The 17481-nt window shown below is 44.4% G+C and overlaps 1 protein-coding gene across 1 annotated transcript; it reads left to right on the top strand.

Moving 5' to 3' along the window:
• The first annotated feature begins 695 nt into the window (after positions 1–695).
• Positions 696–17363, top strand: PNLIPRP1 (pancreatic lipase related protein 1). The gene is made up of 13 exons (XM_017543799.2): positions 696–730; positions 865–913; positions 1250–1404; positions 1897–2022; positions 3952–4086; positions 5474–5582; positions 7078–7197; positions 7296–7415; positions 9886–10004; positions 10912–11041; positions 11974–12082; positions 13460–13627; positions 17242–17363. Exons 2-13 carry the CDS (start codon positions 865–867, stop codon positions 17303–17305), a joined length of 1404 nt encoding a protein of 467 aa, XP_017399288.1. The 5' UTR covers positions 696–730; the 3' UTR covers positions 17306–17363.
• Positions 17364–17481: the final 118 nt, after the last annotated feature.

The raw sequence follows: 17481 nt of genomic DNA, 5'->3' as shown, positions 1-17481 counted from the left end.
GGCAGTTAATGGGAGAACTGTGGTCAAAGGCTACTGTGGGGGCTGTTGAATTTTTCTCCAAAGCTCACATGCCTAGGTATTGCTAGTCTGAGAGAGAGAGAGAGAGAGAGAGGGAGGGAGGGAGGGAGGGAGGGGGGGAAGAAGAGAGAGAAGAAGAAGAAGAAGAAGAAGAAGAAGAAGAAGAAGAAGAAGAAGAAGAAGAAGAAGAAGAAGAAGAGAAGAAAAAGAAGTGGTGAAGGAGGAGGAGGAGGAAGAGGAGGGAAGAGAAGAGAAGAGGTTTTCTTAATCAGAGATGTATCTTTACTTTCAGCTATTTGTGGGCATTTTCATCTCTTCTAAGTGAGAAATACTATCCTTTGTTATTAGGGTTCGCTGCCTTGTTTTTATTGAGACTTGTAAACTATTTGGTGATGAAATAGAAAATTGAAAATTGGGGGCCCATTCAGCTCACAAGTACATGCATAGTTACACAGATACAAGGTTAGTGACTTCACTCCCTGCTTTTACTAAGCATTCTGTCATCTTTCCAGACTTGTGGGAAGACTTGGCAGCTATTATTAATCTTGTTTTGTGTGTTTGGGCAGATTAAATTATTAAGCGGGCACAGCATGGGCTATCATCACCTGTTGTTTTCTTGAAGTAGTGTCCAAATGATAAGGCTGGAATATATATTTGTGAAAGCCCTAGATACTCAATCCAGTGGGAGGGAACACCTGGAACATTAGACAGGGTAAGCCACCTTTGCCCCTCATTTCCCCCTGCTGTGACATGCAGGTGAGGCAAACAGCGCTGAAGTCCTGGGCGTTGGTGCTCACTGTTCCAGCAATGCCTGGTGATACTGAGTTATGTTTGAATTTATTGTAGATGCTGATCTTCTGGACAATCACACTTTTCCTGCTGGGAGCAGCCAAAGGTAAGAAACACCACACCTACCTAGTAGGATAATGCCCATTATCACATTAGTCAAATAAATGTATCAGAAGAGCTAGGAATGGGACTTAGAACTTTTCAGTTTTGATGGTGGTCCTAAACAAAGGCACTAATGGTGTCCCTGTGGGATTCAACGGGACTGATACCAGGCCAGTAGGTGGGCACTGGGGTCAAGAAGAGAGTGGGAGGGTTTGAAATAGGTGCATCCATTGTACTCAGACTGTCCCTGAACAGAAGAGTGACCAGGCCCGGACAGCAGTGACACCCCAGAGCTCACCTTGAGAGCAAATCCTTGAGCAGATTCATCCTTTCTCTGCAGGAAAAGAAATTTGCTATGAGGGCCTCGGGTGCTTTTCTGACAACGAGCCCTGGGCTGGGACAGCAATCAGGCCCCTGAAAATTCTGCCCTGGAGCCCTGAGAAGATCGGCACCCGCTTCCTGCTGTACACCAACGAAAACCCAAACACCTTTCAAGTGAGACCTCTGTCATTTTAACATCACTGTAACTGGGCAAGGGGCTATGCCCATTCTGCAGACCATGAATACCATATCTCTGTGCCCTCTTCCTCCACCATGCCCCACCCCACCCCTCAAGCTGTCTTCCAGACCTGGCTAGGCCTAGACAGAGCAGGTCTTTAGTAATATTGACTTGAATGAATGAATGATTCACATTTGCTAGAGCCTCTAGCTGCTGTGTGATTCTGGTCTGGGGCAAAGAGCTTACCATCTAACAAAAACCACAGGGAAGATACGACCTCAAACCGCAATCCAGACCCAGTGGAAGCAGTAATTACTCACCTGTAGAGTTGGGGCACGTAAAGGGAGATCAGGGTGGGCTTCATGGAAGAAGTAGCTTTTTGCTAAGCTTTGAAAGATACAGGCATTGGGACAGGCAGAAATGAAGGAGAAAGACAGGCCTGTGGGGCTGGGCTGCAAAAACATGCAGCACTTCTGTATTTGTCACAGATTCTCCTCCCCTCTGATCCATCAACAATTGAGGCATCAAATTTTCAAACGAACAGAAAGACCCGGTTCATCATCCACGGCTTCATAGACAAAGGAGATGAGAGCTGGCTGACAGACATGTGCAAGGTAGGGGCTGGCTCTGATCCTTGAGGCCAGCTGCAGCCACCACTTCCTGCTAACATCTCTACCTCACTTTATGCACTCAAGAATGTTTTACATATTAGGTAACTTTATGCAATTAAAATGTTTTTCTTCACAGAAATTAAAATGCCTTTCCATGTCTCTGCACCACATCTGCACCCTGAAGCAACTACATTTGCTATTTGAAAAATACTCCTACTATCTAATTTCTGGTTAAACCAAGGGCAGATCTTTTCTGCTTCCATTTTTACTGAAGATACTTTGTATTCCATAAATGAGAGACTATAGGGATTTTTTTTGTTCAAATCAATCCCCTATCCCTGAGAGGCTGACATATGTTACAGTGACCATTTAATCAAGACATAGGAAACTAAGACTGGGTTACTACGATGACAGAAGAGAAAGTACACCTACGTGTAATATAGGTCAGAAGGACAGCAACAGAAGAATACACGCATTTGCACACATACAGACCTCCATGCACACATGGAAATGTGTACAACTTGCGTATAGGCGTGCACACACACATGCACACACATGTGCAATATGCCACAACATACCGTCATACTTTCTCTTTAAGTGGAGACTAGTTCAATCAATTTTTCTGTCACCTAGAAATTTACCCCAGAAGCCTGGCTTCCACACGTACATTAATAACACTGATTGGTAACGTCAACAGGAAAAATTACAAACCCTGGAAATTAAAGTCACTCCACATTTGGCCTTGGTTTACCAGGCATTTCACTCTTGGCACCTTTCCTGTCCCGTCATTAATAATCATCTTATTGATACATTTTATACCCCAGATTCTCGGGGCTTGTGAAAGATTCCTCAGGATTGCTTGAAAATAAAAGTCCTGGCCAGGTGCAGTCGCTCACGCCTGTAATCCCAGCACTTTGGGAGGCAGAGGCAGGTGGATCACCTGAGGTCAGGAGTTCGAAACCAGCCTGACCGATATAGTGAAATCCCATGTCTACTAACACAAAAATTAGTCATGTGTGGTGGCGGGAGCCTATAGTCCCAGCTACTCGGGAGGCTGAGGCAGGAGAATCACTTGAACCTGGGAGGCAGAGGTTGCAGTGAGCCGAGATGGCACCATAGCACTCTGGTCCAGCCTGGGTGACAGAGTGAGACTCTGTCTCAAAAAAAAAAGAAAGAAGAAGAAGAAGAGGAAAAGTCCTGAGGAGAAAACTCCTAGTATCTCTGTGCACATGATCACACATATTTGTATACTATAGGTGAAATGATTCCAAGTGGATTTTAAATTTATAGTATTATTTTAAATTCAAGCTGGTCCTATGTACTGCCTGGCAGAATGCTAAAGATATATCAGCCCTTTTGACATCCAAGAAGGCATTTCCTTCCAGAATTCTTCAATCTCCTTTAAATCAGTGCAGTTCTATTTTTCAAATATCTACATGTGTCTCCTCCATGAAGTACTGTGCCATCCTGACTGTGAAAATACTAAAGCTTCTCTCCCACTTTCCAGCTTATTAAATACCCAGCAGGCTGGGGCATTGTGAAGAGCCTGAAAGGACTCCTCACAGTTAAATCCTTAAGGTCATTTAGACACTGGCCACTGGAGATCGCACCTAAGGCTTTTCCTTTTCAAAATAGGACTCTTTTCATGATGCAATTGTTTGTCCCTTCCTAACCAACCTTACTGAATTTGGTTGAAAGAAACCACAGAGTGATCAGCTTTCAATTAATCTGCAAGCTGGAGAGGGAATCAATTTACCTTTCTCATAGCATTCACCCTGAAGGATAACTCCTAATTCCCAACAGCATTCCCTAACAAAGTCTAGTGTATCTCATGGCCTAGCTAGGAGAGGAGAGAAGTAGCCAGTTCTGAGCCCTGGCTGGATAAGGTTTCCTCTGCTCCCATTATGACACTTGCTATCTCCCCAACACCAGAACCTGTTCGAGGTGGAGGAGGTGAACTGCATCTGCGTGGACTGGAAGAAGGGCTCCCAAACCACCTACACACAGGCCGCCAATAACGTGCGAGTGGTGGGTGCCCAGGTAGCCCAGATGCTTGACATCCTTTCGGTGAGTCAGCTGGGTGGCCTAGGTGAGGAGGGAAGCATGGCCTGCTGGTCTCTGTTTGGCAGAGATGCAGCTGAGAGTTATGGATTAAAGAAATAGAAAGAATTGATATTTCTATCCAGATATTACTTCTACAACTCTGAAATTTGCCTTTGTAATGACATGCCAGTGGAAGCAAAAATAAGAATTGCTAACACTTAGAAAGCTTTTTTCTTTAAAAATCGTCTTCAATTTACAGATAAAGAAACTGAGGACCAGAAAGTTTAACTAGTTTGCCCCCAAAATCATAAAGCAAGTGAATAGAAGAGCTGTCTTTTGATCCAGACCACCTAGCTTCAGAATTCACCCACAATACCAGGTGGGCTCTGTGTGGGGTGAAACACAGCATTGCCAGAGAGAGCCACAGGGAGCCCACAGGCAGTACGTGCAATTGGCATGTGCCAGCTCTGCTGGCCTGGTGGTGTGGGTGCCATTGATGTTGGAGAATTCCTTCTGCCACCATCATTGTAGATGTTTCTTCCTACCCTACTTCATTTTAGCTAACTCTTTAAGTCTTTAATTCTTTAAGCTGCTAATCCTTTGTGACTATTTTCTATTCCAGGTAATGACCTGCCATTTCTGTCTTATAGTTAAAGGGTCTATACCAGCCATTTCTGTCTTATAGTTAAAGGGCCAACAAAAGAACCAACTTCTGCACTCCTGTAGATATCAAAACTCATGGTATTTGTACAAGAAGTATGGTTGACCAATAAAGGAAGTGCCTTTGGGTGAATGTCTCTGAGCTCAACATGTACGAATACCTCAGAGCTCTATTTGATTTCCTTGTTCACCAGTATTTTTGGAGCACAATGTCAGGAGAGTGTGAGGAGGTAAAGAAGACACATGAGGTCCCAGGCCCTCAAGGAGCTTGCAGTGAAGAATTGCAATGCCAGTACAGTGTGATTTACTGGTGGGTTCTGATGGGAGAGTATGAGCTTTACAGGAACACATGGAAGGCAGCTAATCCACACAGGTGGGGCAGGGAAAGTGATTAAGGAGGGCTCCCAAGGAAGGCCCATCTACGTTGAGAGCTGAAGGCTAGTCTGTCGATGTTAGCTGGCAAGTGCTTGGGGGATAGACAACAACAGGAATAGAAGAACAAACCAGGCCCAGAGATGAGAGACTCTGATGTATTTGAGGGTCTGAATGTTCAACTAGGGTTTGACTGAAGAGTCTAGAAAAATAGATGAGGATTTAGGAGCTCTGAGGCCTTCAAAATGAGTTTGGGCTTGATCCTGAAGGCAACAAGAAGTATGGAAGGTTTTCAGCAGAGGCGTAATATCCATCAGGTTGCCATTTTTAAAAAACCACAGCACAAAAATGTCCTGAAAATACAATCTCCCCTCTCTAGACAAAGTACAGCTACCCACCTTCCAATGTTCACCTCATCGGCCACAGCCTGGGAGCCCATGTGGCTGGAGAGGCAGGGAGCAGGACTCCAGGCCTGAGCAGGATTACAGGTAAGGCCCCAGGGGCAGGACCCCAGTTTGTCCCCAGAAACCCCACAATGAGGTCACAAGAATGTAATCCAGTTCAGAGCTCCCCTGAAGAAGACTATCCCCCTTGGCTGTGGTAGAGCTGCTTGGAGCCTGCACAGAACATTTTAGGGAGCCCCCAAGAAGCTCATGCACCACCTTCACGGCAAGGGAAGGGTGATTTTGTTCCCCTTTGCTTCTTCCACCTCCATCCTAACCCCGCCTCTCTAGGTCCCAGTTTTCTGGTGGTGTTGGTCGCTCAGCAGGACTGGACACCCAGGAAAATGCAGAGTGAGGCTAGTATGAACCCGAGCTAAACATAATCCAGGAGGATCTATATTGCCACTCTTTTCCCCCTTCTCTTTGAAATAAAAGGCAGAATAGAACATAAAAATTGTTTCCCACTGCTTCTACTAATAGAAGAAACCTCAGTCTCCATTATGACCAAAAGCATTCTTTTAACCCAATCAAAGCATTTGAATTATAACAACAAGGTATATCTACATAATATGATGATAATCACAATGCTATTATAATCATTATAGTAAGCATAGATTAAGTGCCTCCTTATCCCAAATACTGCACAAAATGCTTTATATTTTCTCATAAAATTCTCATAACTAAAGAAAAAGACTCAGGGATGCAAATAACTTGCCCAAAGCCACACGACTTGTCAATGGGAGAACCGACATCCAGACTTGGTTTTCCTGATGTTTGGCTTAAGCAACTCTTTATAAAAAAAAAATCTCCCTTTTGTGTTCAGCTGGCAACTACATTCACATTCCCATTTTATCAGCTGCTCTAACCAAGCCTTCAAAAACTATTAACAAATCCAGGATCCCTGCTAAGAAGGAAATACTGTGAAAAATAATAATTATTAATGTCTTACATATACACCCATGACTGTATGCCAGGCATTGTGCTAAGTGCATATTAACTCATTTAATCTATAACAACGAAATCAAATAGACGCCATTATTACCCTATTTTATAAAATGAGCAACCCGAAGCACAAAAAGGTAAAGTGACCTGCTTAAGGTAATGCATCTTGCCCCAATAGCAGCTGAGTAGGAATTTGGAGCCAGGCAACCTAGACCCAAAACCTGTGTTCTTATCTATGATATCACATTGCTTCACCCCTTTCTTTCTACAAATCTGGGGAGAGAAAGAGGCTGTTGAAGAAGAAGGATATACAAGTAAATGGGAGACTCTGGTGTGGAAAAAAATCCTTGCTTTAACAAAATCTAAATTTCTTTGCTCATCTGCCCTCCTCCATCCATGCCACTGGGAACCCTTTTGTAATAAGCCAGATTCAGACTCTGTGTCCTCATATTCAGCACCCAGGGCCATGGGACTGCACAATTCCAGGGATTGGTACCACTTGGGTTGGGCAGGGCATAGCCTGGGCAGCTGTACACCTCGGTGTTGCTGACACCTACAGTCAGGTCTGGTGTTCTGCAGTGCTGATCATCTCTTTTAGGGTTGGATCCTGTAGAAGCAAGTTTTGAGGGTACTCCTGAAGAGGTGCGACTTGATCCTTCTGATGCTGACTTTGTTGATGTGATTCACACGGATGCAGCTCCCCTGGTCCCATTCTTGGGTGAGACTCATGATACTCCAGCTGTGAGCATACACAATTGTGTTTAAGCATGAGAGTCCTGCATGACAAAAATCTCATTGCTGTTCTGAACATTTCAGGTTTTGGAACAAACCAACAGATGGGTCATCTTGACTTCTTCCCCAATGGAGGAGAGAACATGCCAGGATGCAAGAAGAATGCCCTGTCTCAGATCGTGGACCTCGATGGCATCTGGGCAGGTAAAGTCATGGTGGGGTGAGGGGAGCAGGACGGCGCTTTCCTGGAGTGAGCAATACCTTTCTATAGCAAATCGTAAGAATAAAAATGAAACTGTCTTTAGCAATATACAATTCCCTCTTCTGGGCATTATTTCAGAAAAATGTAGCTGCATATTATTTGCTGTATCTCAGCTTTACTGCTTTTGTGCTTCCTTAAAACATTGCTATGGATGTCCTGCTGTGTATAAGCAATGAAGAATGATAAAACTGTTGCTCAAAGCTGTGGCTCCAACAATCAATTGGTAGTTACCTAATAGAGCAAGGAAATACCATAGGAGCAACATCCTGACTATAACTAAGAGATTTTTGCTACAAATTCTCTCTTGGGAGTCAGTGATAAGGTTCAAAATGATGTAATCAGCTCCCCTTCAGTAGCTAGAATGAAAATATTCCCAATGGTTTCCACAGCAAGCCTATTTGCACAATGAGATCCATTGCTCACCCATGTTGAGTTGGAATGAGCAGCAATCACAGGCAAGGAAGGTGAGATGGGAGACTGCTATCAGAGGTGGTTATTCTTTATTGTTGAGTTAGTGCACTAGGGAAGAAAGAGCATCCTGCAGATACAGCTCGGATTCTGTATCTAATGAGGCCAAAAGGACAATAGACAGGTTACATTTTCATCCATACTTGTCATGTGGTGCCACACAGGAAAATACCCTTAGTAGTCTGAACAAATTTAATAAGTAAAGATTTTTATTGAATTTCTTCAAAATGGCTTGGCATAAATGGATGCCATCAAAGCAAATATTAAGAATGAGGGGCCGGGCGCGGTGGCTCAAGCCTGTAATCCCAGCACTGTGGGAGGCCGAGGCGGGTGGATCACGAGGTCAAGAGATCGAGACCATCCCGGTCAGCATGGTGAAACCCTGTCTCTACTAAAAATACAAAAAATTAGCTGGGCATGGTGGCGCGTGCCTGTAATCCCAGCGACTCAGGAGGCTGGGGCAGGAGAATTGCCTGAACCTGGGAGGCGGAGGTTGCGGTGAGCCGAGATCGTGCCATAGCACTCTAGACTGGGTAACAAGAGCGAAACTCCAAAAAAAAAAAAAAAAAGAATGAGGACAGGCCGGGTGCAATGGTTCACACCTGTAACCCCAGCACTTTGTGAGGCCAAAGTGGGCAGATCACTTGAGGTCAAGAGTTCGAGACCAGCCTGACCAACATGGTAAAACCCCGTCTCTACTAAAAATACAAAAATTAGCCAGGCATGGTGGCACGTGCCTATAATCCCAGCTACTCAGGAGGCTGAGGCAGGAGAATCACTTGAACCTGGGAGGCGGAGGTTGCAGTGAGCCGAGACCATGCCATTGCACCCAGGCTGGGCAACAAGAGCAAAACTCCATTTAAAAAAAAAAAAAAAAGAATGATGACATATGCAGATATGCAGTTTGTCTTTCACAGCCTTATGAGGGTTTATGTGCATAGGGCAACCTAAACTCCTCATCAGAAATGGCCCAGGGAGCTCAGGCCAGGTCTCAAAGGTATAATGTGACATTTGTCACTTGATAGGAGTTGCAGGGAGCCAAGAAAGGTTGTAAAGAAAATCAAGACACTATGAGAGTGATGCTCATACAAAACCACCTAAAGTTATGCAGTCCTTTTTTTTTTTTGAGATGGAATCTTGCTCTGTCACTAGGCTGGAGTGCAGTGGCACAATCTCAGCTCACTGCAACCACCATCTCCTGGGTTCAAGCAATTCCCTACCTCAGCCTCCTGAAGAGCTGGGATTACAGGCATGTGCCACTATGCCCGGCTAATGTTTTTTGTTTGTTTGTTTGTTTTTTGGTATTTTAGTAAAGATGTAGTTTCACCATGACCAGGATGGTCTCAATCTCCTGACCTCGTGATCTGCCCACTTTGGTCTCACAAAGTGCTGGGATTATAGGCATAAGCCACCGCGTCCAGCCCAGCCCTTCTTTTCATTTGTGTAACTGCTGCATGAAAATGTCCTTGCATTGGCTTGGTCATGTCACATCTGGCCTTGTCTTTGAGGACCTCCAGCATGGTGCCTGGGACATAAGATGGCACAAAGGCTAGAGGGATGGGCTCAAGACCAAATGGGTGTGGGTTTAATTACCAGTTTTCCCACCTATTAGCTAAACTGTAAATCTGAGGCTATAATCTGTAGTTCTTTCTGTAAAATAAGGATGAGATGATAATGTGTGGATGTAAATAGGGATGATAAGGTACTCACCTCCTAAGAAGGGTGAGGACTACACAGGCAAGGCATATAAAGTGATCAGAACATTTCCCGGTACACGGAAAGCACCCTCTATGTTAATTGTCATTATTGTGGCTGAATTTGGGATTTATCTTAAGTTTTGGAAAATATGGTCCTACTTTGGAACCATCCCACTTGGGGAGAGAGGCAGAGAAGCTGTTCCAAACCCCCAATCACCTGTTCAGATTTTCTTATTTGTTTTCCCAGGAACCCGGGACTTTGTGGCTTGCAATCACCTAAGAAGCTACAAGTATTACTTGGAAAGCATCCTCAGCCCCGATGGCTTTGCTGCATACCCCTGTGCTTCCTACAAGTTCTTTGAGGCTGTAAGCTATTGTCCTGCCTTGAGCAATGGGCATCACCCCACTGCGGGACTGTTGTCCTGCTGTGTTTGGGATTTGCAGTGCCTTCTCACCACGTGTTTTGCACTGTTCCTCAGGGTTCATGGTCCTGTGGAGTGGAAGAGGAAAAAAAGTAAACAATCTTAAGAAGCAGGTGGCTAAAATTTTAGATGAGATGAGTCATGTAGCAGAGGAAAACTGGAAAACCAGAGAGAAAGAGCAGTCAATTCAATGATATAGAAAGGCTTCCTGCAGGAGGCAACCTCTGAATCTGGCTTTAAAATGATAGACTTTAGAAAACAGAGGAATACACATTTCTGGCAAGGTCAGAGCAAGAGTAGAAGAATGTATAGAGAATAATTCACACCAGAGAGAAAAGCAAGGTGGATGCTGGGGTCCTACATGCCAGGCTGGCAACAAGGGGAGAGATGGAAGAATGACAGGCTAGAGCCTGCCTATTCTGGCTCACAAGAGCCAGTGTGAGTACCCCTTCCCAACCCCACATTCAGAGACATCATGTTGGTAGCCTGAAATTGGCCATAGAGTATTTACACCACTGAAATTGGTAAGCACTACAATCCAGGTTGATTGTCCCAGAGAGTTGGCTACTTATCATTCACTGCCTCACCACTCACGGAAGGTATAATTGATCTAAACTAGTTCCTGAGCATCAGTATTTTTTAAAGCTCCTCAAATAATTCTAATATGTTGTGCCTAAGAGTTGGGAACCCTGACCTAGATGAAGGTAATTTAGAGATCATCTGCTCCAACCCCCTTGCTGTTACAAAGGAGAACACTCAAGCTGTAGGAAAATTGAGTGTCTGCTCCCTCAGATATATCAATCATAAAAAGACAAATTCTCCTTACAGTCTCATCCATCTCTTCTCATTAGGACAAGTGCTTCCCCTGTCCAGATCAAGGGTGCCCACAGATGGGTCACTATGCTGATAAATTTGCTGGCAAGACAAGTGGAGAGCAGCAGAAATTCTTCTTGAACACAGGAGAAGCTAGCAATTTCACTCGTAAGTTGCTTTTTGACTACCTGCCCATATGAAGAGAGCATATAGGTTCTGTTGCAAATGAGGGGCTTGCTTTTAACCTGAAATATTTGTGGGTACATTTTGATTATCTTAGAAATGGACACAAACACCCTCACCCTCGAGGTGCTTGCCAGGCTGCACTCCTGAGCTACCTTCCCAAATGTGGAGACAAGCCCCCATTCCTTCTCTCTTCACCTTAGCTCACTGTACTGCCATTCTGGGACAGAACTGGCCAACAGAACTTTCTATAATGAGGGGCATATTCTGTGTAGCCATTAGTGTCATGAAGCAGTTTAACATTTACAACACAGCTAATGAGTTTGAAAAACTAAATTTTTAATTTTATTTAATTTGGATTTAAATGTAAGCAGCCACATGAGGCTAGTGAACTCCTTACTGGGCAGTGCAGTTCTGGAGGGGGATACTGCTGAATACATACTTCTCCTTAAGGTCTTGTTTGATTTCTAGATTAACAAATAGAATTTCTTATACTTTGGCTGGGCATGATGGCTCATGCCTGTGTTCCCAGCACTTTAGGAGGCTGACGCAGGCAGATCACTTAAGGTCAGGGGTTTGAGATCAGCCTGCCCAACATGGTGAAACACTGTCTCTACTAAAAATACAAAAATTAGCCAGGCATGGTGGTGCATGCCTGTAGTCCCAGCTACTAGGGAGGCTGAGGCAGAAGAATAGCTAGAACCCGGGAGGCAGCGGTTGCAGTGAGCCAGGACTGCACCACTGCACTCCAGCCTGGGTGACAGAGCAAGACTCCATCTCAAAACAAATAATATTTTTTTTAAAAAAAAAGAATTTCTTGTGCTTTGATGCCTCAGTGTAAGAGAAGGAGACAAATCTGGGATGTAGGCTACCTATTTTGTATGTGAATAAATTGAACTCTTCCATCTCCTGTGCAGGCTGGAGATATGGAGTTTCCGTCACATTGTCTGGAAAAACAGCCACTGGTCAGATCAAAGTTGCTTTGTTTGGAGATAAGGGAAACACTCACCAGTACGATGTCTTCAGGTAATTTCCTATTTAGCACCACATCTCATTTGATGATATCCACGGCCTTCAAACCACACACTTAATTTGAATGCTTATCATCTCTTTAGATGCCTATGGTTTTTAAATTATAGTCATACAACATATAGCAACATTTTAATTGACGGACCGCATATACAACAGTTGCCCTAAAAGTTTGTAATACCGTATTTTTATGTACCTTTTGTATGTTTGGGTGTTTAGATTCACAAATACTTACCATTGTGTTCCAATTGTCTGCAGAACTCAGTACATACCGTGTAGTACAGGTTTGTAACCTAGGAGCAATAGGCTGTACCATCCAGCCTAGGTGTGTAGTAGGCTGTGCAGTCTATGTTTGTGTGAATACATGTTATAATGTTCACACACATAATGATGAAATCACCTAAGGACACATTTCTCAGAACATATCTCCATTGTTAAGCAATGCATGTCTATATTACTTTATGTCCTAAAGTTAATTGCAGACTTCCAATCATTTTTCTTTTCACTATTGTAAACCTAGGCATTTTTTGTTTGTTTGTTTGTTTTGAGACAGAGTCTCACTCTATCACCCAAGCTGGAGTGCAGTGGCACAATCTCAAATCACTGCAACCTCTGCCTCCCAGGTTCAAGTGATTCTCGTGTCTCAGCCTCCCAAGTAGCTGAGATTACAGGCATGTGCCACCACACCCAGTTGATTTTTTTGTATTTTTAGTAGAGATGGGGCTTCCTCATGTTGGCCAGGCTGGTCTCCAACTTCTGACTTCAAGCAACCTGCCCACCTCGGCCTCCCAAAGTGTTGGGATTATAGACATGAGCCGCTGCACCTGGCCTCTTTCTCTCTTAATAGATGATTTTTTAAAACATAAATTTAATATTACTTCAGACATCCTTTTGTCTGATTAGTACAATAACACATGGTTATTGTGCCATATTATATGGCTAATTTGTTACAAATAATTCTTCCCAAAAATATAAAATAATATGTAGGAATTCTATTTTATTTTCTTTTTTTTAATTATACTTTAAGTTCTGGGTACATGTGCAGATCATGCAAGTTTGTTACATAGGTATACACATGCCGTCACCCTGTCATCTGCATTAGGTATTTCTCCTAATGCTATCCCTTCCCAATCCTCCCTCCGCCCCCACTATTCCTTTTCTATAAGAAAGCTTCAAGGAGAAATTAACTTGAGTTTTAAAAACCCTAGTTTGAGGTGCTAACATATAGCTGGCTTTTCCATTTCTCCATTCTTTATTTGGAAATTAATTCAGAAAAAGTCTTGTTAACCTAGAATAGAAAACAGCAGCCTGACCTTGTATGGTTATTAGAATTCATTTCCATGAACAGGAATGTTTCTGTGTCTCTATTTCAAGGGGGATTCTCAAACCAGGCTCGACCCATTCCCACGAGTTTGATGCAAAGCTGGATGTTGGAAAAATTGAGAAAGTCAAGTTTCTTTGGAATAACAATGTGATCAATCCAACCTTCCCCAAAGTGGGCGCTGCCAAGATCACTGTGCAAAAGGGAGAAGAGAAGACAGTGTATGTATCTTTGCTGGCTTGTGTCTAAAAATGTTTATAGAGATTCATGTTACAATGAAAACCCATCCTAGAAAGTTAGGTGTGGTGAAGCAAGAAAACCCAAGAAAAATTTACCCGTCTGTGGCCTCTTCTCCCCAGACAAGCAACTGACAAAGAGCATTAAATGTTTCTGTTGGATGCACCTTATTGCAATATATAGATTCGAGAAAATCTATACCCAACAGGCCCAGATTTTGCTATATAAGGTCAATTTTGACAATATTGATTCTCAGGTCTTGAGTTAAATTATTCACCTATTGGGTGTTTTCAGCACTGCCTGTGGGAATACAGAAGAAAAGACTGTACTTTCAAGGTAAAATGAGGAAATACAAGAAAGAGAACAAGAAATCCTTTCTGAAGGGTATAAGTTTGTAAGTGTGGGCTAGTGAATAGCTATACTTGAAAGAGGAGAAGACCAATCATATTTCAGGATAATAAAACAAAAAATAAATTGGTTTTAGGAAAACATAAAATTTTATATAGGACAAGAAAGCACTAGGTTTGCAATGCTTGTGGGATCCTGACCTGTGATCTCCCTGGCTTTGGGCCTGAATAAGAACAGGGCTCTGGGTAGAGAAAAGGGACAGCTGGAGGAAAGTTGGAGTGGTGACCTCAGAGGGCAGAACAATTGCCTCTCAAACCTCAGACCCCATCTCTGGCCAGTAGAACATGTGGCTTTGTGGGAAGGAGATCCTGGGCTCTCAGACACTGATGCTCTTGAAGTTTGGAATTAGGTGAAGTCACCGAGTTCAGGTTCCAGAGATTGTCACTTCCCCAGGTGGGGAGGGTGGGGTAGCAGAGTAGAATGGGGGCTGACTCACATCTGGGTCTCCTTGAACTGGATGACCCAGTGAGGTTCTCCCTATCCCCATGAGGCAAGGAGAATAAAGAGGCTGGCCCCACCAGGTGGTCAGTGGAACCAGGAGGCCTTATAAGCTAGTGTATAGTGCTGAGGAGGTTGGACTGGGCTGGTGGGCAGCCCTGTGCAGGCTGGAGGTACAGCCAAGTCCTTTCCTCCCTGACCCCATTGGAGGATACTCAGCCTCTTAAATTCAGCTCCCCCGGGCTCCATTTGCAAGCATGCCATGGCCTGGTTCCTGGACTATGTGGTTAAACACATGCCAGGTGGTGGCATCTTTAGAATCTTAAAAATAAGAGGCATTCCCAGGAGATGACTTGCTCATAGGTAAGACATATGAGGCCAAATCAGCCAGGGCATGGCATCTTCCAGGTTTTCTAAGCAAAGGCTGAGGCTTCCTGAACTTTCTGCAAATAGAATACAATGTACTTGAGGCTACACCTGAGGCCCTGAGCCCATCAGCTGTCACCTGCCTTCCAGTGGCTGAGTGCAGCTCCCCTAGCTGTCTGCTCCAGAGAGGCTCTTTCTTAAGAGCATCTGGATATGAGACATCAGATGTTTTAAGCAGAGGAAAGTCAAAACCAGCTTCAAATCTCTTAAACTAGTTCGAGGAATAAAAACATTGAATTAGTTGAATTACTCAAATATTTTCCTGTTAGGAAAATGGCCGGTAACATTTAATAATAATAATAATAATTGGGAAGCTAAAGGAAATCAAGATTTTCGTCCAAGCTTTTCTCAGAATCCCCTCATATTTTTTAGTAACCTCATTGGGGTTTCAATTCCTACTTCCCACTAAGGAACCTGCCAACCAGGATTCCCTACAATGGCACAGTATCCAAAGAGAAAGGCAGCCCTCCCCCTCCTTATTTCTCCCTGTCCCCCTCTCTTTCTTTATTAAGTACCTATCATAAATGTACCCTTGCAAACGACTTTACTAAGTACCTATTATATGGCCTCGCAAATAGTAAGGAATGTAATGACAGAGCCTATACTCAAGGGGCTTGCAGTTTAGCTGTTGAGAAAAATCAGACTTATCGTTCACAGGAAAGGTCAAATGATGGAATAAAGAACTCCCGGGAGAGGCTCAGAGGGAGAGTGGCCAAGGAGGAAAGCAGAGGCCCAGGGAGGCTGTGATGGAAGGACGGGCAGCTCTTGAGATGAAGCAGGAAGGAGGAGGGAGGAAGGGCACAGGGGCAGGGCAACAGTGCAGGTGCATGAGGGGCGACGGGGCACAAGTGCCGGGAATATGATTGGAAGTCTCCAATGCCGGGTTAAGGCTTCATGGAAGAATAAATGAAACATGAAAGAGAAGGTGGAAAGGGGCCAAGGAAGACAAGTGAGGAATGGGGCAAAACTTCCGAGCTCACAGGTGGCGAGGCCTGAGAGAAGTCCGTGGTTCTTGAACAACCCTTAATAACCGCTTACATCTGCATTTTTTTGTTTTTGTTTATTCTAAGACCTTTTACATTTGCCGTCATGGGATGTTGCATTCTTGTCATGGGATTCTCAACAGTCAGAGGAGGGAGCCCTCTTCTACAAATGAAGAGTGTTGCCTTTCTCTCTCTTTTTTATTTATTTATTTATTTATTTTTTGAGATGGAGTCTCACTCTGTTGCCCAGGCTGGAGTGTGGTGATGCAGCCTCAACTCACTGCAACCTCCATCTCCTGGGTTCAAGAGATTTTTGGGCCTCAGCCTCCCGAGTAGCTGGCATTACAGGTATGAGTCACCATGCCTGGCTAATTTTTGTATTTTTAGTAGAGACAGTGTCTCACCGTGTTGGCCATGATGGTCTCAAACTCCTGGCCTCCAAGTGATCCACCTGCCTCAGCCTCCCAAAGTGCTGGGATTACAGGTGTGAGCCACCACACCAGGCCTTGCCTTTCTTTTTTGATGCTGTGTCATTGGAGGGAATCCTAGTGGGCAGGTTGTTCAGTAGGAATTAAAACCCCAACGAGGTTACTAAAAAATATGAGAGGATTCCAAAAAGAGCTTGGACCAAAATCTTGATTTGCCTTAGCTTCCCAGTTATTACATCATTGCTCAGAGTCCTCAGATAACTAGCCCCAAAGCACTCAAACATGGAAGGGCAAGGTCATGAGGAACTCCAGGGAGGAACGCCTGGTCCCTCCACTCCAGAGCTGGACGACAAGGTGAAGGAAGGTTTGAAATGTGATCCTACCATGGAAAATACAGACTCTGGCATCAGCTGGACCTGTATTTGCATCTTTGTTATTCTGCTGATTAATGGGGAGCTCTCTGTGCCTCAGTTTCCTCTCCTGTAATGTAGGACTAATAATCACACACCCTCGCACATGTGTGGTGAGGACGAAGTTTGTGCAAGTGAATTATGCAGCAGAATTGGCTGCAGATGAGAAGTGCTCAGGGCGTAGTGGCCGCTGTCCCCTTCCAGCTGCTGAGCCTATGGAGGCCGCCACGTGCCTGTGGGGACAAGAGAGTGAGAGGCCCTGCCTTCAGAGGCCACCATCCTGTGTGACACTCCAGACCCACAGCAGACATTGTCCTAGAGCCTCCAGGAGGCAAGTTTTGCAGGCGCTGATTGCAGCTCCAGCCCTACTGTCCCCCTCCTCCTCCCCCCCTTCCTCTTGAATCACTCATCAGCTGTGACCTGGGGTTAACCCCTTAAGAAAGAAAAACCACCCTCCTTTTTCTAAAGTGGCCCAAACGCTTACAAAGTTTCCTTTTGTCCCCAGGTACAATTTCTGTAGCGAAGACACAGTGCGGGAAGACACGCTGCTCACCCTCACGCCTTGCTAGGCTCCGAGGCAACGTGGCTGCTGTGTTCACACCAATAAAACTCACTGGTGCATCTGTCTGCTCGGAGTCTATCTATCTCCTGCGGCGGCCACTTTCAGGGGCTTATTTGGGAATGGAACGTTTGCAAATGTCCCGAGCACGTCCCCATACCTGGGTTTCTCCCCATTGACTCGGGG

The sequence above is a fragment of the Cebus imitator genome, unplaced genomic scaffold (genome assembly GCF_001604975.1).
Source record: "Cebus imitator isolate Cc_AM_T3 unplaced genomic scaffold, Cebus_imitator-1.0 Scaffold161, whole genome shotgun sequence".
NCBI lineage: Eukaryota > Metazoa > Chordata > Mammalia > Primates > Cebidae > Cebus > Cebus imitator.
Note: the sequence above shows the minus strand (reverse complement) of the source record. Positions and strands in the feature narration are given on the sequence as shown.

What these genes read in the sequence shown, in the direction of transcription:
- PNLIPRP1 (XM_017543799.2), top strand. Translation starts at nt 865, where the DNA reads ATGCTGATCTTCTGGACAATCACACTTTTCCTGCTGGGAGCAGCCAAA. An exon ending in GGCTGACAGACATGTGCAAG is followed by an intron (nt 2,023 to 3,951) that starts GTAGGGGCTGGC and finishes CCCCAACACCAG; the next exon opens with AACCTGTTCGAGGTGGAGGA. An exon ending in CCTCGATGGCATCTGGGCAG is followed by an intron (nt 7,416 to 9,885) that starts GTAAAGTCATGG and finishes TTGTTTTCCCAG; the next exon opens with GAACCCGGGACTTTGTGGCT.